The 16,243-nt window shown below is 56.1% G+C and overlaps 1 protein-coding gene across 3 annotated transcripts in view; it reads right to left on the reverse strand.

The window, feature by feature from the left end:
- Positions 1–3,573: 3,573 nt before the first annotated feature.
- Positions 3,574–16,243, reverse strand: part of DRD2 (dopamine receptor D2) — a 32,492-nt gene continuing 19,822 nt past the window's right edge. Inside the window, exons 4-9 of one of the 3 annotated variants that reach the window (XM_066203533.1) lie at positions 15,407–15,516; positions 12,940–13,076; positions 12,364–12,554; positions 11,270–11,356; positions 10,292–10,481; positions 3,574–5,802 (exon numbers count right to left, since the gene is read on the reverse strand). In XM_066203533.1, coding sequence (XP_066059630.1) covers positions 5,609–5,802; positions 10,292–10,481; positions 11,270–11,356; positions 12,364–12,554; positions 12,940–13,076; positions 15,407–15,516 — 909 coding nt within the window. In that variant the 3' untranslated portion in view covers positions 3,574–5,608. Of the gene's footprint in view, positions 5,803–10,291; positions 10,632–11,269; positions 11,357–12,363; positions 12,555–12,939; positions 13,077–15,406; positions 15,517–16,243 lie in introns of all 3 variants that reach the window. The other 2 variants (XM_066203532.1, XM_066203534.1) reach the window with 2 other exon arrangements.

The raw sequence follows: 16,243 nt of genomic DNA on the forward strand, positions 1-16,243 counted from the left end.
GCACTGACTGCCCATTTCTTCACACAGACGAGCTCCCAGCTCATAACCTGTCTTGTTCAATCAGATTTGCAGCTCCTGGGTTTCCCTCTGAAGCTTTGTACATTTTCCAGCTGGTGATTTGACAGAGCTCTCTGAACTCGCGCTCCAGAGCTGCTCAGAGATTCTCTGTGTTGCTCTTAGCACTTGGAGACGAGATTGCATTTCTGCCTGATGTCAGTTTGGGCTTTTCTTGCTTTTTTCACACGGCCTGAATAAAAAAATCAGCGTTGTGGCTGCACTATTAAATAAATATTAATGATGGCTGTCACAAACGTTTGATGCAGCGACAAGGGCTGAGGTTATGACCTGGTTTTCTCCCAGGTGATGTTTGCAGCCCTTTCCATCTGCCCTGCACACAGTTCAGGAGGGTTTGTGGAGCAGCTGGATACAGGAAGCACAAACAGCCATGGGGACACCTGAATGCTGCTGATTTTTCTTTTTTTCCCCGGTTTGCAGCATTAAAACCCCACAATATCAGCCAAGGAAGGGTCTGGGAAGTGGCAGGGATGGTCTGGGGGTGCTGTGCCCTGGCAGGATGATTTGGGGTGCTGTGCCCCGGCAGGGATGATGATTTGGGGGTGCTGTGCCCTGTGAGGAATGATTTGGGGGTGCTGTGCCCCGGCAGGCTGCTCAGGGCTGCAGCTGATTGCTGCCAGGTAGGATGGCAGCAGGGAGGCAGAGCTGCCCTGGATAAATGTTCTCACTCTCTCATCAGCCCACTCCTTTTCCCCGGGCCCAGCGTGGCAGCGTGGGGAGGCTGGATGTTTTCCTCTCCTCTTAAGAGGGTTTTGCTCTGCTCCTTAAGTCTCTTTAAAGGCATTTCTAGGTCTGTTAATTATTCATGACGCCTTAATTATGTTCAGTCCACCGTGATCACTCTCTCTTTGGTGAGGAAAGTTGTTATTTGTGAGTCAAAAGCTCTTTATGAAGCAGACGGGCTGGTATCGTCAGAAAGACTTGGGGGAGCAGTTGGAATTATTAAAAGAAGCTTTGATTAAAGACAGGGAGTTAATTTAACAAGAGTAACTGGTTTTATCTTTTTTTTTTTTTTTTCCCCTGAACAAAGCACACCCATGGATGTGTCAGGCCTCACCTGGAGCAGCAGGACTCACCCAGATGCCTCAGGAGATGGGCAGATCATTCTTTTTATCTCTTTTGGGTGCTGTGGATGGCTTTTGTCCACAGGCTTAGAAATAAAATTTGGCTGTAAGGGTGAACCTCTGCCTTTGATCCTGCCAGGCTCGGGCCAGACAGGCTGGGAACAACCTGGTGTGTCCTGAAAATATCGTTTATTCTGGTGTGTTTGGGAGGGGAGGGGGCACCGCAGCTCCTCATTTTCCCTCAGCCATGGTGGCACGGAGGTGAATCATCCAACAAGGAGAATTCAGCCTCAGTTGACCTCGGCAGCTCTGGAGATTCTGGTTTCTGCATAAACTGAGGGCTCTGGGGCAGGCATTATTCTGTGTTGGCTCAAAACTGAGTAGACCTTTGGATCTGAAATGCCACTAAACTGAATTTTCACTTTGTTAGTTCTTGGAGATGGACAGACAGCTTTCTTGCCTAGAAGTGGGAAGGATTTCCTTTTTTATTAATGTTTTCTTCTTCTTTTATATAAAGAAAATAATCTTTATTTTAAAAGCGCTGATTAAGCCTGGCTGAGGACCCACCTGCAGAAAAGCTGAGTGTGCAGCTTGAGAAAACAGTGCAACACAAATTGAACTATTCCAAAATAAAAGACTTGGGTTCTCCAGCGCAAATCCAGCTGGGCACCTCTGCCTCCCACCCCTCCCGTCCTCCCCAGCCCACTCTGTCTGGGAGAGGAATTTCAGCCCGTTTCCTTTCTCCCTGTGCCTTTCTGCCCCTTTCCTCTCCCGTGGCTGATTCTCGTGGCTGCAGGCAGGACAAACACCAGAACTCTCTAGGATAGGCTGGGGCGAGGGAGGGAAAAGGAAAACCGCCTGAAAAGCAAGTCAGGAAAAAGCCAAATCTCATGTGAGGGCACATTCTCCTCGGTGTGTTTGAGCTCTGAGTGTGAACCAGAACAGAACAATCAGATCGACATCGGGGTGGCTTGTGCAAGTCTCTATTTAATGACAGTGCTGCATGAGGACATTGGTTGGTGTCACATGTACCTGTGATGGGCATTTTATACATTCCTGACTCCGGGGGAGCCGTGTTTGCACTGGAGATTTTCACCACAAGAGGTAGTGGTTTTATTTTTCCCGTTTTCCTTTTTATCTTTTTTTTTTTTTTTCTGTTTGTTTGTTTTTGTTTTTAATTTCAGCAGGATTGGATAAGCTGGTTGGACCTAGTGGAGTTAATTTACTCTTCAGCCAGGAAGATAAACAGTTCTGTGGAGTGGGAGCAAGCAGGCAAGCAGCAAATACAGTGCAGGCAGAATTCACTGGCTTTTAATTCAAACCTGTTTGGGGGTGCAGAGAGCCCCACCCAGGGCTGCAGCAAGCTGGGAGTCACAGGGAGGGAACAGCAGGAGCAGGAAGACTCGAAAAGCAGAACTAAAGCTTCAGTTATAAACGGTGGATCACAAAAGAGGGGCTAGAGCGAGGCTCTGAAGTTCTCGAGGAACAAAGAAAGGAAATCTTCTCCTTAAGGTGTTTCTAAAAACCAGCTCAGGAGCCTTCCCATGGCCAGCACGTCCTGCCAGCAGAAGTCTCTGGGGAAGCAGAGGTGGTTTTTATTTTTTCCAGAGTGGAAGGAACAGTGAGGATTTGCCCTGTGGAGAGGCCCCCCAGGATGCAGCCGGCTCTGCTGGGCTCTGAGGAGCTCCTGCAAGCTCCTTGCCCCCCAGCACACGCTGCCCCTGCTCCTGGCATTGCTTTATTCCTTGGAAAGCCAGAGGTGAGGGTGACTTCTGGTGCTGTCTCCGAAAGGGGAAGGCTCAGCTCCGCGTTTCAAAGTGCTTGGTTTGTTGTCTGGAAGTGCAGGAGTTTTCTGGGGGAGGAAAACCCGCTGCAAGGGGCGGCCAGAGCTGGAACTGCCACCTTCCCCGGGGCACTGGGGACACTCACATTCCCACAGTTCAGCCTGGAGGGTCTGGAAGGAGCAGCTCAAAATGTCCTGGGGATGAAGGATGGGCTGCAGGTAATTCCTCACAGCGAATGTTGGAGAAATCACCCCTGGGGGTTTTGGTGCACGTGAAGGACAGAGGCCTTTTCCAGCAGCTTTTTTTTTCCCTCCATGGCATTTTGGAAGAGTTTTTTTTCAGGTAGTGCTTCAGGTGGGTTGAGCTATAGGGTTCTGCTTCTAGATTCAGGGGAAAAAAAAAAAGGGGGGGGGGGGAGCAAGGTACACAGCATTGGAGATGAGGATTTTCCTGGACACAAAGTAAAATTATGGCACAAAGTTAAGATATTATCCACATTATCCTGAGGGATATTATTATTATTATTCCACTTATCCAGAGGGCTCACACCAGGCTTTAGCACAGGGCAAACATCACCTATGGCAACTTCCAAATGCTTTAAAGCTTTTTTTTTGTCTTTATATGTAATATTTGCTATTTTTGTTCATGTCCTCCCCAAATAAAATAGATCTTTCTTGTAAACACATTATAAAATGGACCAGTAGCTTGTTGCTATTTTTCTGCCCAAAACCCTCCTGCCTTTGCATCATTCTGTGAATATTGGGGTACGAGTCTGATTCCCATCACTGAGTGAATTTGTGGGGAGGAGAGAACAGCTCATGTGTGCCTGAGATGTCTCGAGTTGGCGTTCCCAATTGTGCAGTTTTCAGCTGTGAAGAGCCAGGTTCAAACGTTACACAAGGCTGTGGGCTGAGGATCCAAGCCCCTGGATCCCAGCCCGTGCCAGGAATGGCAGGTTTAGAACAGGGACCTGTGGATTACGCTGGGACTGCTGCTGCTGCAGTTTTAGCAAACAGCTGAGATTGTGTGTTAGAGCTGCTGGGAGTAATCTCCTCCTGAAGCAGAGCTGGAACGCGTCCTAGCAGCACAGGAAAGTGCTCCGGTGGCAATGCAGGAAATCCAGGGAATTAAAGGAAACCTCGGCAGATCTTCACCCCATCTGAAGCAGAAACTGAGTGAATATTCCACAAAGTGCATAGAGAAAAGAGGGATTTCTATTGCTCTCCCAGTTGTGTTTTATACTCCTTTAGGAAACAGCAGGAAACTGCACCCTGGGAGTCTGCCCCTGCTTATGGCTATTGCAACCCTCTGCTGCTCCACATCCTGCAGGAATCTCTAGCCAGACCCTATTTCCACGTTGTTTTATTCACTGTGCCGTGTTTTATTTACAGAGATATTGCAGAACATCGTGTGAACCGAGCACAAGCAGCAGGTACAGCGTGGGTTTGGCAGTGCCGGGTTCAGCGTGGTGAAATGATGCTCCTGTGGGGTTCCAGTTCCTGGAATCCATGGGAAAAGAGATAGCAGAGAGTAAAGGGATGCTGGGAACATCCAGACCTTTCCAGAGTCCAGCTTACACGCAGGAGCTGGTCCAAGTAGGGGCTTGCTTGGGTTTTTATTCTGGCTTTTTCCAAAATGCACAGTTTTATCTCCTTGACTGTTGATTTAAATTAGGCACAATGTTATTCCGCGCTCTCTGGGGAGAGACAGAGGCAAATCAGACCCGAGGTGCTCCCTGGGGCCCCTGGTTTAGGTGAGAAGAGCCAGCCCCGGCCTGGCTGGCGCGCTCAGGGTGCCCCCGGGGCTGTGGGTGCCTCCCCTGGCACGGTGTCCTGGTGTCTGTACATTCACCACGCTGCCACCCCTCCCCTGCTGTCACCCTGGGCAGAGCCTGGACACGAGCTGCTGGTGGGCAGAAATCCTGCTGGGAGGCGAGGGGGGTCCTGTCGGATGTGCACCATGCAGGACAAGGTTCTCTCTCGAGTTTCTCTCTCCATCTCTTTGTTTTTGTTTTTGTTTTGTTTTTTTTGGCTTGGGCTCCAAAATCCATCCTGTTTACTCCTATTTACACCGATGGTTTGACATGAGAGTGGTGCCCCCTCCTCCCTTCCACCCATGGCTCGTGGGCTTACGCTGCTGCAGGGTCTGTGGGTGGCAGAACCTTCTCCACCCTCCTGGGGACCTCTGAAAGGGGTTTTTTGGGGGCGGTCGGTTTTTATTGAATTTCTGAAGGCTTCAGCAGTTCAACGCCAGGTGAGTCAGCTCGAGGTGAAGGCAAAGCTATTGCACGGAGCTCCCAGAGGCCCAGTCTGCCTCTGCTGCCAAGCGGGAAGGGGTGGCCTTGTCTTTGGTGAGAGTTGTGCCAGCGCTACCTCCTGGTGGCCCCGGGGCCACCCCGTGTCCAGGCCGGGTGGCCGCGGGCGAGGACCCGGCCAGAGCGCCTCGATCCTCGCGCCTCCACCTCCAACACAGCGTCAGGGTGGCTCTGCAAAGCGCCCTCGGGGCTGGTGCAGGGGTCACCCAGCGGGCCGAGGGACCCTCCCACCCCGCTCCATCCCCAGCAGGAGCTGGGGCACCGAGCAGTGCCCGGCTCAAGAGCTCCAGCCCCGTCCCCGCTGTGCATGAATGGCGTCACCTCCTCTTCCCCCTCCGTCCCTAAAAAAATGCGGGTGCTGTTTGTGGCTCTTAGCAGTGGAGGATCTTCATGAAAGCCTTGCGAAACTCGATGTTGAAGGTGGTGTAGATAATCGGGTTGACAGCGCTGTTGACATAGCCCAGCCACGTGAAGGCACTGTACATGGCCTGGGGGATGTTGCAGTCGCAGTGCATGTTCAGGATGTGAGTGATGAAGAAGGGGAGCCAGCAGATGATGAAAACACCTGGGGGGGGGGAGAAAAAGGAGAGAGGAGGGTTTTGATTGCTGAAAGCTGAGCGGATTCTTAGGCTGGGAGAACAGTGAGGTTCTCTTTGGCGGAAAGGGAATGTATTTCCCAGAGGAATGACCTCTGTGGTTGTCTGCTCAGTGCCCTGCTCTGTGTGTGTGTGCTCAGTGCCCTGCTCTATGTGTGTGTGTGCTCAGTGCCCTGCTCTGTGTGTGTGTGCTCAGTGCCCTGCTCTCTGTTGTGTGTGCTCAGTGCCCTGCTCTATGTGTGTGTGCTCAGTGCCCTGCTCTGTGTGTGTGTGCTCAGTGCCCTGCTCTGTGTGTGTGTGTGTGTGCTCAGTGCCCTGCTCTGTGTGTGTGCTCAGTGCCCTGCTCTCTGTTGTGTGTGCTCAGTGCCCTGCTCTGTGTGTGTGTGTGCTCAGTGCCCTGCTCTATGTGTGTGTGTGCTCAGTGCCCTGCTCTGTGTGTGTGCTCAGTGCCCTGCTCTGTGTGTGCTCAGTGCCCTGCTCTGTGTGTGTGTGTGCTCAGTGCCCTGCTCTGTGTGTGTGCTCAGTGCCCTGCTCTGTGTGTGTGCTCAGTGCCCTGCTCTGTGTGTGTGTGTGTGCTCAGTGCCCTGCTCTATGTGTGTGTGCTCAGTGCCCTGCTCTGTGTGTGTGCTCAGTGCCCTGCTCTGTGTGTGTGCTCAGTGCCCTGCTCTATGTGTGTGTGCTCAGTGCCCTGCTCTGTGTGTGTGCTCAGTGCCCTGCTCTGTGTGTGTCTGCTCAGTGCCCTGCTCTGTGTGTGTGTGTGCTCAGTGCCCTGCTCTGTGTGTGTGTGCTCAGTGCCCTGCTCTGTGTGTGTGCTCAGTGCCCTGCTCTGTGTGTGTGTGTGCTCAGTGCCCTGCTCTGTGTGTGCTCAGTGCCCTGCTCTGTGTGTGCTCAGTGCCCTGCTGTGTGTGTGCTCAGTGCCCTGCTCTCTGTGTGTGTGCTCAGTGCCCTGCTCTGTGTGTGTGTGTGCTCAGTGCCCTGCTCTGTGTGTGTGTGCTCAGTGCCCTGCTCTGTGTGTGCTCAGTGCCCTGCTCTGTGTGTGTGTGCTCAGTGCCCTGCTCTGTGTGTGTGCTCAGTGCCCTGCTCTGTGTGTGCTCAGTGCCCTGCTCTGTGTGTGTGTGCTCAGTGCCCTGCTCTGTGTGTGCTCAGTGCCCTGCTCTGTGTGTGTGTGCTCAGTGCCCTGCTCTGTGTGTGTGCTCAGTGCCCTGCTCTGTGTGTGCTCAGTGCCCTGCTCTGTGTGTGTGTGTGCTCAGTGCCCTGCTCTGTGTGTGCTCAGTGCCCTGCTCTGTGTGTGCTCAGTGCCCTGCTCTGTGTGTGTGTGCTCAGTGCCCTGCTCTGTGTGTGTGTGCTCAGTGCCCTGCTCTGTGTGTGCTCAGTGCCCTGCTCTGTGTGTGTGTGCTCAGTGCCCTGCTCTGTGTGTGTGTGTGCTCAGTGCCCTGCTCTGTGTGTGTGTGTGTGTGCTCAGTGCCCTGCTCTGTGTGTGTGTGTGCTCAGTGCCCTGCTCTGTGTGTGTGCTCAGTGCCCTGCTCTGTGTGTGTGTGTGCTCAGTGCCCTGCTCTGTGTGTGTGCTCAGTGCCCTGCTCTGTGTGTGTGTGTGCTCAGTGCCCTGCTCTGTGTGTGCTCAGTGCCCTGCTCTGTGTGTGCTCAGTGCCCTGCTGTGTGTGTGCTCAGTGCCCTGCTCTCTGTGTGTGTGCTCAGTGCCCTGCTCTGTGTGTGTGTGTGCTCAGTGCCCTGCTCTGTGTGTGTGTGCTCAGTGCCCTGCTCTGTGTGTGCTCAGTGCCCTGCTCTGTGTGTGTGTGTGCTCAGTGCCCTGCTCTGTGTGTGTGTGTGCTCAGTGCCCTGCTCTGTGTGTGTGTGTGCTCAGTGCCCTGCTCTGTGTGTGTGTGTGCTCAGTGCCCTGCTCTCTGTGTGTGTGCTCAGTGCCCTGCTCTGTGTGTGTGTGTGTGTGCTCAGTGCCCTGCTCTGTGTGTGTGCTCAGTGCCCTGCTCTCTGTTGTGTGTGCTCAGTGCCCTGCTCTGTGTGTGTGTGTGCTCAGTGCCCTGCTCTATGTGTGTGTGTGCTCAGTGCCCTGCTCTGTGTGTGTGCTCAGTGCCCTGCTCTGTGTGTGCTCAGTGCCCTGCTCTGTGTGTGTGTGTGCTCAGTGCCCTGCTCTGTGTGTGTGCTCAGTGCCCTGCTCTGTGTGTGTGCTCAGTGCCCTGCTCTGTGTGTGTGTGTGTGCTCAGTGCCCTGCTCTATGTGTGTGTGCTCAGTGCCCTGCTCTGTGTGTGTGCTCAGTGCCCTGCTCTGTGTGTGTGCTCAGTGCCCTGCTCTATGTGTGTCTGCTCAGTGCCCTGCTCTGTGTGTGTGTGTGCTCAGTGCCCTGCTGTGTGTGTGTGTGCTCAGTGCCCTGCTCTGTGTGTGTGTGCTCAGTGCCCTGCTCTGTGTGTGTGCTCAGTGCCCTGCTCTGTGTGTGTCTGCTCAGTGCCCTGCTCTGTGTGTGTGTGTGCTCAGTGCCCTGCTGTGTGTGTGTGTGCTCAGTGCCCTGCTCTGTGTGTGTGCTCAGTGCCCTGCTCTGTGTGTGTGTGTGCTCAGTGCCCTGCTCTGTGTGTGCTCAGTGCCCTGCTCTGTGTGTGCTCAGTGCCCTGCTGTGTGTGTGCTCAGTGCCCTGCTCTCTGTGTGTGTGCTCAGTGCCCTGCTCTGTGTGTGTGTGTGCTCAGTGCCCTGCTCTGTGTGTGTGTGCTCAGTGCCCTGCTCTGTGTGTGCTCAGTGCCCTGCTCTGTGTGTGTGTGCTCAGTGCCCTGCTCTGTGTGTGTGCTCAGTGCCCTGCTCTGTGTGTGCTCAGTGCCCTGCTCTGTGTGTGTGTGTGCTCAGTGCCCTGCTCTGTGTGTGCTCAGTGCCCTGCTCTGTGTGTGCTCAGTGCCCTGCTCTGTGTGTGTGTGCTCAGTGCCCTGCTCTGTGTGTGTGTGTGCTCAGTGCCCTGCTCTGTGTGTGTGTGTGCTCAGTGCCCTGCTCTGTGTGTGTGCTCAGTGCCCTGCTCTGTGTGTGTGTGTGCTCAGTGCCCTGCTCTGTGTGTGCTCAGTGCCCTGCTCTGTGTGTGCTCAGTGCCCTGCTGTGTGTGTGCTCAGTGCCCTGCTCTCTGTGTGTGTGCTCAGTGCCCTGCTCTGTGTGTGTGTGTGCTCAGTGCCCTGCTCTGTGTGTGTGTGCTCAGTGCCCTGCTCTGTGTGTGCTCAGTGCCCTGCTCTGTGTGTGTGTGTGCTCAGTGCCCTGCTCTGTGTGTGTGTGTGCTCAGTGCCCTGCTCTGTGTGTGTGTGCTCAGTGCCCTGCTCTGTGTGTGCTCAGTGCCCTGCTCTGTGTGTGTGTGTGCTCAGTGCCCTGCTCTGTGTGTGTGTGTGCTCAGTGCCCTGCTCTGTGTGTGTGTGCTCAGTGCCCTGCTCTGTGTGTGCTCAGTGCCCTGCTCTGTGTGTGTGCGCTCAGTGCCCTGCTCTGTGTGTGTGCGCTCAGTGCCCTGCTCTGTGTGTGTGTGCTCAGTGCCCTGCTCTGTGTGTGTGTGCTCAGTGCCCTGCTCTGTGTGTGTGTGTGCTCAGTGCCCTGCTCTGTGTGTGTGTGTGCTCAGTGCCCTGCTCTGTGTGTGTGTGCTCAGTGCCCTGCTCTGTGTGTGCTCAGTGCCCTGCTCTGTGTGTGTGTGCTCAGTGCCCTGCTCTGTGTGTGTGTGTGTGTGCTCAGTGCCCTGCTCTGTGTGTGTGTGTGTGTGCTCAGTGCCCTGCTCTGTGTGTGTGTGCTCAGTGCCCTGCTCTGTGTGTGTGCTCAGTGCCCTGCTCTGTGTGTGTGTGTGTGTGCTCAGTGCCCTGCTCTGTGTGTGCTCAGTGCCCTGCTCTGTGTGTGTGCTCAGTGCCCTGCTCTGTGTGTGTGCTCAGTGCCCTGCTCTGTGTGTGCTCAGTGCCCTGCTCTGTGTGTGTGTGTGTGCTCAGTGCCCTGCTCTGTGTGTGTCTGCTCAGTGCCCTGCTCTGTGTGTGTGCTCAGTGCCCTGCTCTGTGTGTGTGTGCTCAGTGCCCTGCTCTGTGTGTGTGTGCTCAGTGCCCTGCTCTGTGTGTGTGTGCTCAGTGCCCTGCTCTCTGTGTTCTGCCCTGGCCTGTGTTCTACCCTCTCTGCTCATGTCATGAGCCCAGCCACAGCAGGAGCTCTGCCCTTCAGAGGGGCCAGCTCTGCTGAGCTCTGCCTTCTGTTCCAGAAAGCCCCACGAGCTCTCCCCGTTTTGGGAGCTTGGATGTCCCCAAAAGGGGCAGCTCTGGCCACCTTTAGTGCAGCACTGCCAGCTGTGCGTGGCTGGGGAGGAGGGAGCCCCCCATGGGCAGCCCTTTGCCTGCCTATTCTCTAATGTGTGAAGGGAAATGAATTCTGAGGGGGGTTGGAAAATCAGCCTGCAGAGGCCACAGGGACTGGGGTCTGTGCAGGGAGCCCGGGGCAGGCAGGGCACGCTCTCACCGAGCACGATGGCCAGCATCTGCGTGGCTTTCTTCTCCTTCTGCTGGGACAGTTTCCTCCTGATCACGGCCTTGAGCAAGTTCCTCGTCTTGCCGTTGGGCAGGGAGTGGATCTCGAAGACCCTGGCTGTGTGGTGGGATTCTTTGGCATGGCCATTCTTCTCCACCTTCCCGGGGCTGCTCAGGGGTGCCTGCAGGGTAGAGTTGTTGCCCCAATTAGAAGCAACTGGCACAATCAACTGGTGGTTACTTGGTGCTGTGGGTTTGAGGGCCGTTTTCTCAGGGGGACTGGTACTGGACACCATCTCCATTTCCATCTCTTCTATGTGACTCTCTGCCTCCTGGACAAGAATCAAATGTCCACAACATAATGACAGGTAAATACACAGAGAGGAGCAACGAACATTCCTTACAGAGTGAAGCTGGATGATGTTGGAGGACAGTCAATCCCTCTTCTCCCTCCCTGCCTGCTGCCTGGAGAAAAGGGCTGTGCTGTGTTTGGATATTTTGGGCTAGATGGGATTGACAGAGCTGCGCTGGAGGATTCTCCTTTGTGGCACAAAGAGGCTCAGAGATGGGGGAGACGCTGTCTCCGCTCTCCACAGGTTTTATTCAGGTTTTCGGAATGCAAATAAATAAAAATGGAATCAACAAAAAGCAAAACCCAGCAAAGCTAATGCAGTCCAAGATTTAAATAACAGAGAGGAGGAGGAAATCAAAGGCACAAAAAATGTTCAAATGCCGTGGCTTTTAGAGCTGATCTTTAGGTGAGCTTAATCGGGCTTTTTGAGCTCTGTGAGCTTAAACCCCCTGCTTCACTCCAAGGAATGGGAAAGACTATTTAAATTTTGAGATTGAACGGCAACCTTTGCTCTTGGGTTTATTTTTTCTCCCACCCTACATAAATTAACCTCGTGTCCTGAGGGAGAAGGGGAAGGCTGAAGGCTCTGGAAAGCTCCCACTTCTCTTTAACACTCACCACTTTGCGCTTATTAACTTGGAAGCTCCCATTGGACTTCACAATAACTGTGCAGAGCTTGACGTCTTCTGGATGAGTGCATTTGTCCTAAGGGGCAAGCACCAGCTCAGAGGTTACACAGGCACAGAGGGGTTGGGAAGGGAAGCTGGTAAGAGGGAGGCACGTGGGAATACAAAGGAATCAATCAGGAATTCCTCAGCGTGGCTGAGGCGCCGAGCAGGACGGAGAAGAGGATGGAAACCTGCCGTGGAGGAGCAGAGCCGGGGGCTGCTGCCCCCCGTGCTGCTCTCCAGAGGAAGGAGGCCACGGAGCCGTGCTGGTGTCTGTGTGTCCCTGCCTCCTTTGCAGGCAGCACGGTGTGGAGCTGGAGCCTCTGGGCCTGCACGTCCCCCTGGCTGTGCTGTGTGTGCTGCCAGAGCCGTGTTTTGACAAGTGCTTTCACACCCAGCCCGCCCAGCTGGGCTCCCTCACACGCAGCTCCCACTGAGAGGCTGGTCCCTGCAGAGCTGTCCTCGCCAGGGAGGAGCTGAGCACCCCAGGCATCCCCACCGAGCTCTGGGGACACCTTACAGCTCCTGCCGGAGACCTGCAGAGGGGCTTGGGCACCAGGGAATGGCCTTAGGCTGGAGGAGGGCGGGTTTAGATTGGATTTTGGCAGGAAATCCTTTCCTGGGAGGGTGGAGAGGCCCTGGCACAGAGAAGGTGTGGCTGCCCCATCCCTGGAGGTGTCCAAGGCCAGGCTGGATGGGGTTTGGAGCCACGTGGGATAGTGGAAGGTGTCCCTAAACTGGCTTTGATGTCCCCAAACCATTCCTTGATTCTGTCACTCTGCAGGACTGGCTCAGACAACGGTGCAGCCATTCCTGGGCACCCCAGGCCAGCCCGAGGCACTGCTCTGGGTGACTGCAGCAGCTCCTGGTGCAGCTCTGCTGCTGGAACAGCCCCTGAGATCCTGAGCAGCCCCGGCCGGTGAGCTGGGACCCCAGCATGTGCCACTGGCGCCCCAAACTGAGCACAGCACCCACCTGCTGCCCAGGCAGGGAGGTTTGGGGCAGGGGGTGTGGGGCAGGGGGAGGACGGAGAGCTCTGGGTACCTTCAGGGGGGCCTGAGTGTCCGAGTCCAGCACGTGGCTGCTGCGCTTGGTGCTGACGCGCTTCCTGCGGCGCCGCAGCACGATGTAGATCTGCACGTACACCAGCAGCGTCACCATGAAGGGCACGTAGAAGGACACGATGGAGGAGTACACCACGAAGGCTGGGTTGCCGATGATGCACTCCTTCTCGTCTGCAAGAGAAAAGCTTTCAGGGTTGTTGTCCCCGCTGCTGTTCCCAGTTAGTCCCCTCAGGCTGTATCAGGGCAGGTTTTGTCCCGTGGCTTTCCTTTTTGTGTGTTTTAATGGAAGAGGGATTTTGGATTTGTGGCGGGCAAATGTTAAGGTGACACAGGTTGGTGGTGTGTGAACTCCTACACTGCCTCGGTTGTGGTGAGTGTGAGACCTGCTCTGGAACTGCTGGAGGTGAACCAGACCCAGAATCAGCGTGCAAATAGTGAGGGGTGGTGGTGGGAGAGGACACTTCAAATACACCCAGACCTGATCCCACGTTTATTCCTGACCGTCTGGGCACCCAGGATGACACCAGGAACCCTCTGCAGGTGGCAGAGCCCTCACCTGTGTTGTTGAGGCCGAAGAGCAGCGGGCAGGAGATGGCAAAGGAGAGCACCCAGACCACGGCGATCATGATGGTGACCCTGCGCTTGGAGCTGTAGCGGGTGTTGTAGAGCATGGGCATGGCCACAGCCGTGTACCTGCAGGGGACACACCCAGCCCTGCTGTCACCCTGCAGGGGACACACACACACACATGGCCCCGCTGTCACCCTGCAGGGGACACACCCAGCCCTGCTGTCACCCTGCAGGGGACACACACACACACATGGCCCCGCTGTCACCCTGCAGGGGACACACACACACCCAGCCCTGCTGTCACCCTGCAGGGGACACACACACACACAGCCCTGCTGTCACCCTGCAGGGGACACACACACACCCAGCCCTGCTGTCACCCTGCAGGGGACACACACACACCCAGCCCTGCTGTCACCCTGCAGGGGACACACACACCCAGCCCTGCTGTCACCCTGCAGGGGACACACACACACCTGGCCCTGCTGTCACCCTGCAGGGGACACACACACACACACAGCCCTGCTGTCACCCTGCAGGGGACACACACACACCCAGCCCTGCTGTCACCCTGCAGGGGACACACACACACCCAGCCCTGCTGTCACCCTGCAGGGGACACACACACACCCAGCCCTGCTGTCACCCTGCAGGGGACACACACACCCAGCCCTGCTGTCACCCTGCAGGGGACACACACACCCAGCCCTGCTGTCACCCTGCAGGGGACACACACACCTGGCCCTGCTGTCACCCTGCAGGGGACACACACACCTGGCCCTGCTGTCACCCTGCAGGGGACACACACACCTGGCCCTGCTGTCACCCTGCAGGGGACACACACACACCCAGCCCTGCTGTCACCCTGCAGGGGACACACACACACCCAGCCCTGCTGTCACCCTGCAGGGGACACACACACACCCAGCCCTGCTGTCACCCTGCAGGGGACACACACACCTGGCCCTGCTGTCACCCTGCAGGGGACACACACACCCAGCCCTGCTGTCACCCTGCAGGGGACACACACACACCCAGCCCTGCTGTCACCCTGCAGGGGACACACACACACACGGCCCTGCTGTCACCCTGCAGGGGACACACACACACCCAGCCCTGCTGTCACCCTGCAGGGGACACACACACACGGCCCTGCTGTCACCCTGCAGGGGACACACACACACCTGGCCCTGCTGTCACCCTGCAGGGGACACACACACACACGGCCCTGCTGTCACCCTGCAGGGGACACACACACACCTGGCCCTGCTGTCACCCTGCAGGGGACACACACACACACATGGCCCCGCTGTCACCCTGCAGGGGACACACACACACCCAGCCCTGCTGTCACCCTGCAGGGGACACACACACACACGGCCCTGCTGTCACCCTGCAGGGGACACACACACACCCAGCCCTGCTGTCACCCTGCAGGGGACACACACACACGGCCCTGCTGTCACCCTGCAGGGGACACACACACACCTGGCCCTGCTGTCACCCTGCAGGGGACACACACACACACGGCCCTGCTGTCACCCTGCAGGGGACACACACACACACATGGCCGCGCTGTCACCCTGCAGGGGACACACACACACGGCCCTGCTGTCACCCTGCAGGGGACACACCCGGCCCTGCTGTCACCCTGCAGGGGACACACACACCCAGCCCTGCTGTCACCCTGCAGGGGACACACACACACAGAGCCCTGCTGTCACCCTGCAGGGGACACACACACACCCAGCCCTGCTGTCACCCTGCAGGGGACACACACACCCCCAGCCCTGCTGTCACCCTGCAGGGGACACACACACCCAGCCCTGCTGTCACCCAGCCAACCTGACACTGCCCAGCCAAGGCACATTTCAGGTGTCCCAGGGCGGCTGCAGCCACACCAGGAGGAGCTGAGGCTGGGTCAGCTCAGCACAGCATTCTCACACAATCACAGAATCCCAGAATTCACAGAATCACCAGGTTGGAAGAGACCTCCAGGATCAACAAGTCCAACCCAGCCTCGACACCTCAACTAAACCCTGGCACCCAGTGCCACATCCAGTCTGTCCTTAAACACATCCAGGGATGGTGACTCCACCACCACCCCAGGCAGACCATTCCAAGAATTTATCACTCTTTCCATGAAAAGCTTCTAATATCCAACCTGTATTTCCCTTCTCCTCCCACCCCTTCCCACTCAGGCCTGCTGCACCACCCCCGAACGCCAACAGAAGGACCAGACTCGTGGGAACACAGGGACAATTCCACTCCCAGCAGCAGTGTTTCTGTACCTCAGGACAGAACTCCCTGCCCAGAGCTCATGGAGATCCTTGAGGCTGCTCTTCAAAGAACTGCCGCGGTTACCTCTGAGTGCCGGTGAAATGTGACCCCACAGAGGTGGCTGGGACCTGCCGCCCTGGGTGTGGCCCAGCCCGGTGGCGCGGAGCCCTCACCTGTCAATGCTGATGGCACAGAGGTTGAGGATGCTGGCAGTGCACATCATGACGTCCAGGGTGACAAAGATGTCGCAGTGGATGCGGCTGAACCGCCACTCCCCAACCACCTGCAGAGAGACAGTGGGGCCGGTGAGAAATCCCTGGGGCTGGAGAGCAGCTCCTGGGGCTGGTGAACAATTCCTGGGGATGGAGAGGAATTCCCTGGGGTTGGTGAGGAATTTCTGGGGCTGGGGAGCAATTCCTGAGGCTGATGAGTAATCCCTGGGCCTGAAGAGCAATTCCTTGGAATGGTGAGCAATTCCCTGGGGCTGGTGAGGAATTCCCTGGGAATGGTGAGCAGTTCCCTGGGGCTGGGCTGCTGATGGGGCACAAGAGGAGGCTTTGGCAGGAAGCTGAAGAGGCCGGTGGGTGGTTGGGGCTCCAAGGCAGAGCTCTGGGGCTGCTGTGGGTCCATCCTGCCCGATTCCAGCCGGCTGCTCCCGGTGGGTTTGGGCAGCCCCAGCAGCAAACCCGGGCTCACATTCCGGGGACATCGGGGAGCACAAGGCTCCTCCAGCTCAGAAGGGAAGATGAGGAAGCATTTCAAGGCAGAATGAGGAGGGAAATACATTCGTTTTCATTCCCAAGCACCTCTAATTGTTCTCACAGCTTTTCCCCCGACAATTTTTCCAATTACACCCAGCAAAGGTCAGCAGCTGACAAGCAGGAGCTTCCCTTCATTTCTTAGTTTAAAAAATCCGGGTAGACATTCCTCACCTTTATCTTTTTTTTTTTTTCTATTTTTTTTTCTTGTGAACAAAACGAATTTAATTCAGAGTGAAAAGCCTTTAACAC

The sequence above is a fragment of the Chamaea fasciata genome, unplaced genomic scaffold (genome assembly GCF_029207755.1).
Source record: "Chamaea fasciata isolate MVZ Bird 193981 ecotype frontalis unplaced genomic scaffold, bChaFas1.0.hap1 SCAF_24, whole genome shotgun sequence".
Classification (NCBI taxonomy): Eukaryota; Metazoa; Chordata; class Aves; order Passeriformes; family Sylviidae; genus Chamaea; species Chamaea fasciata.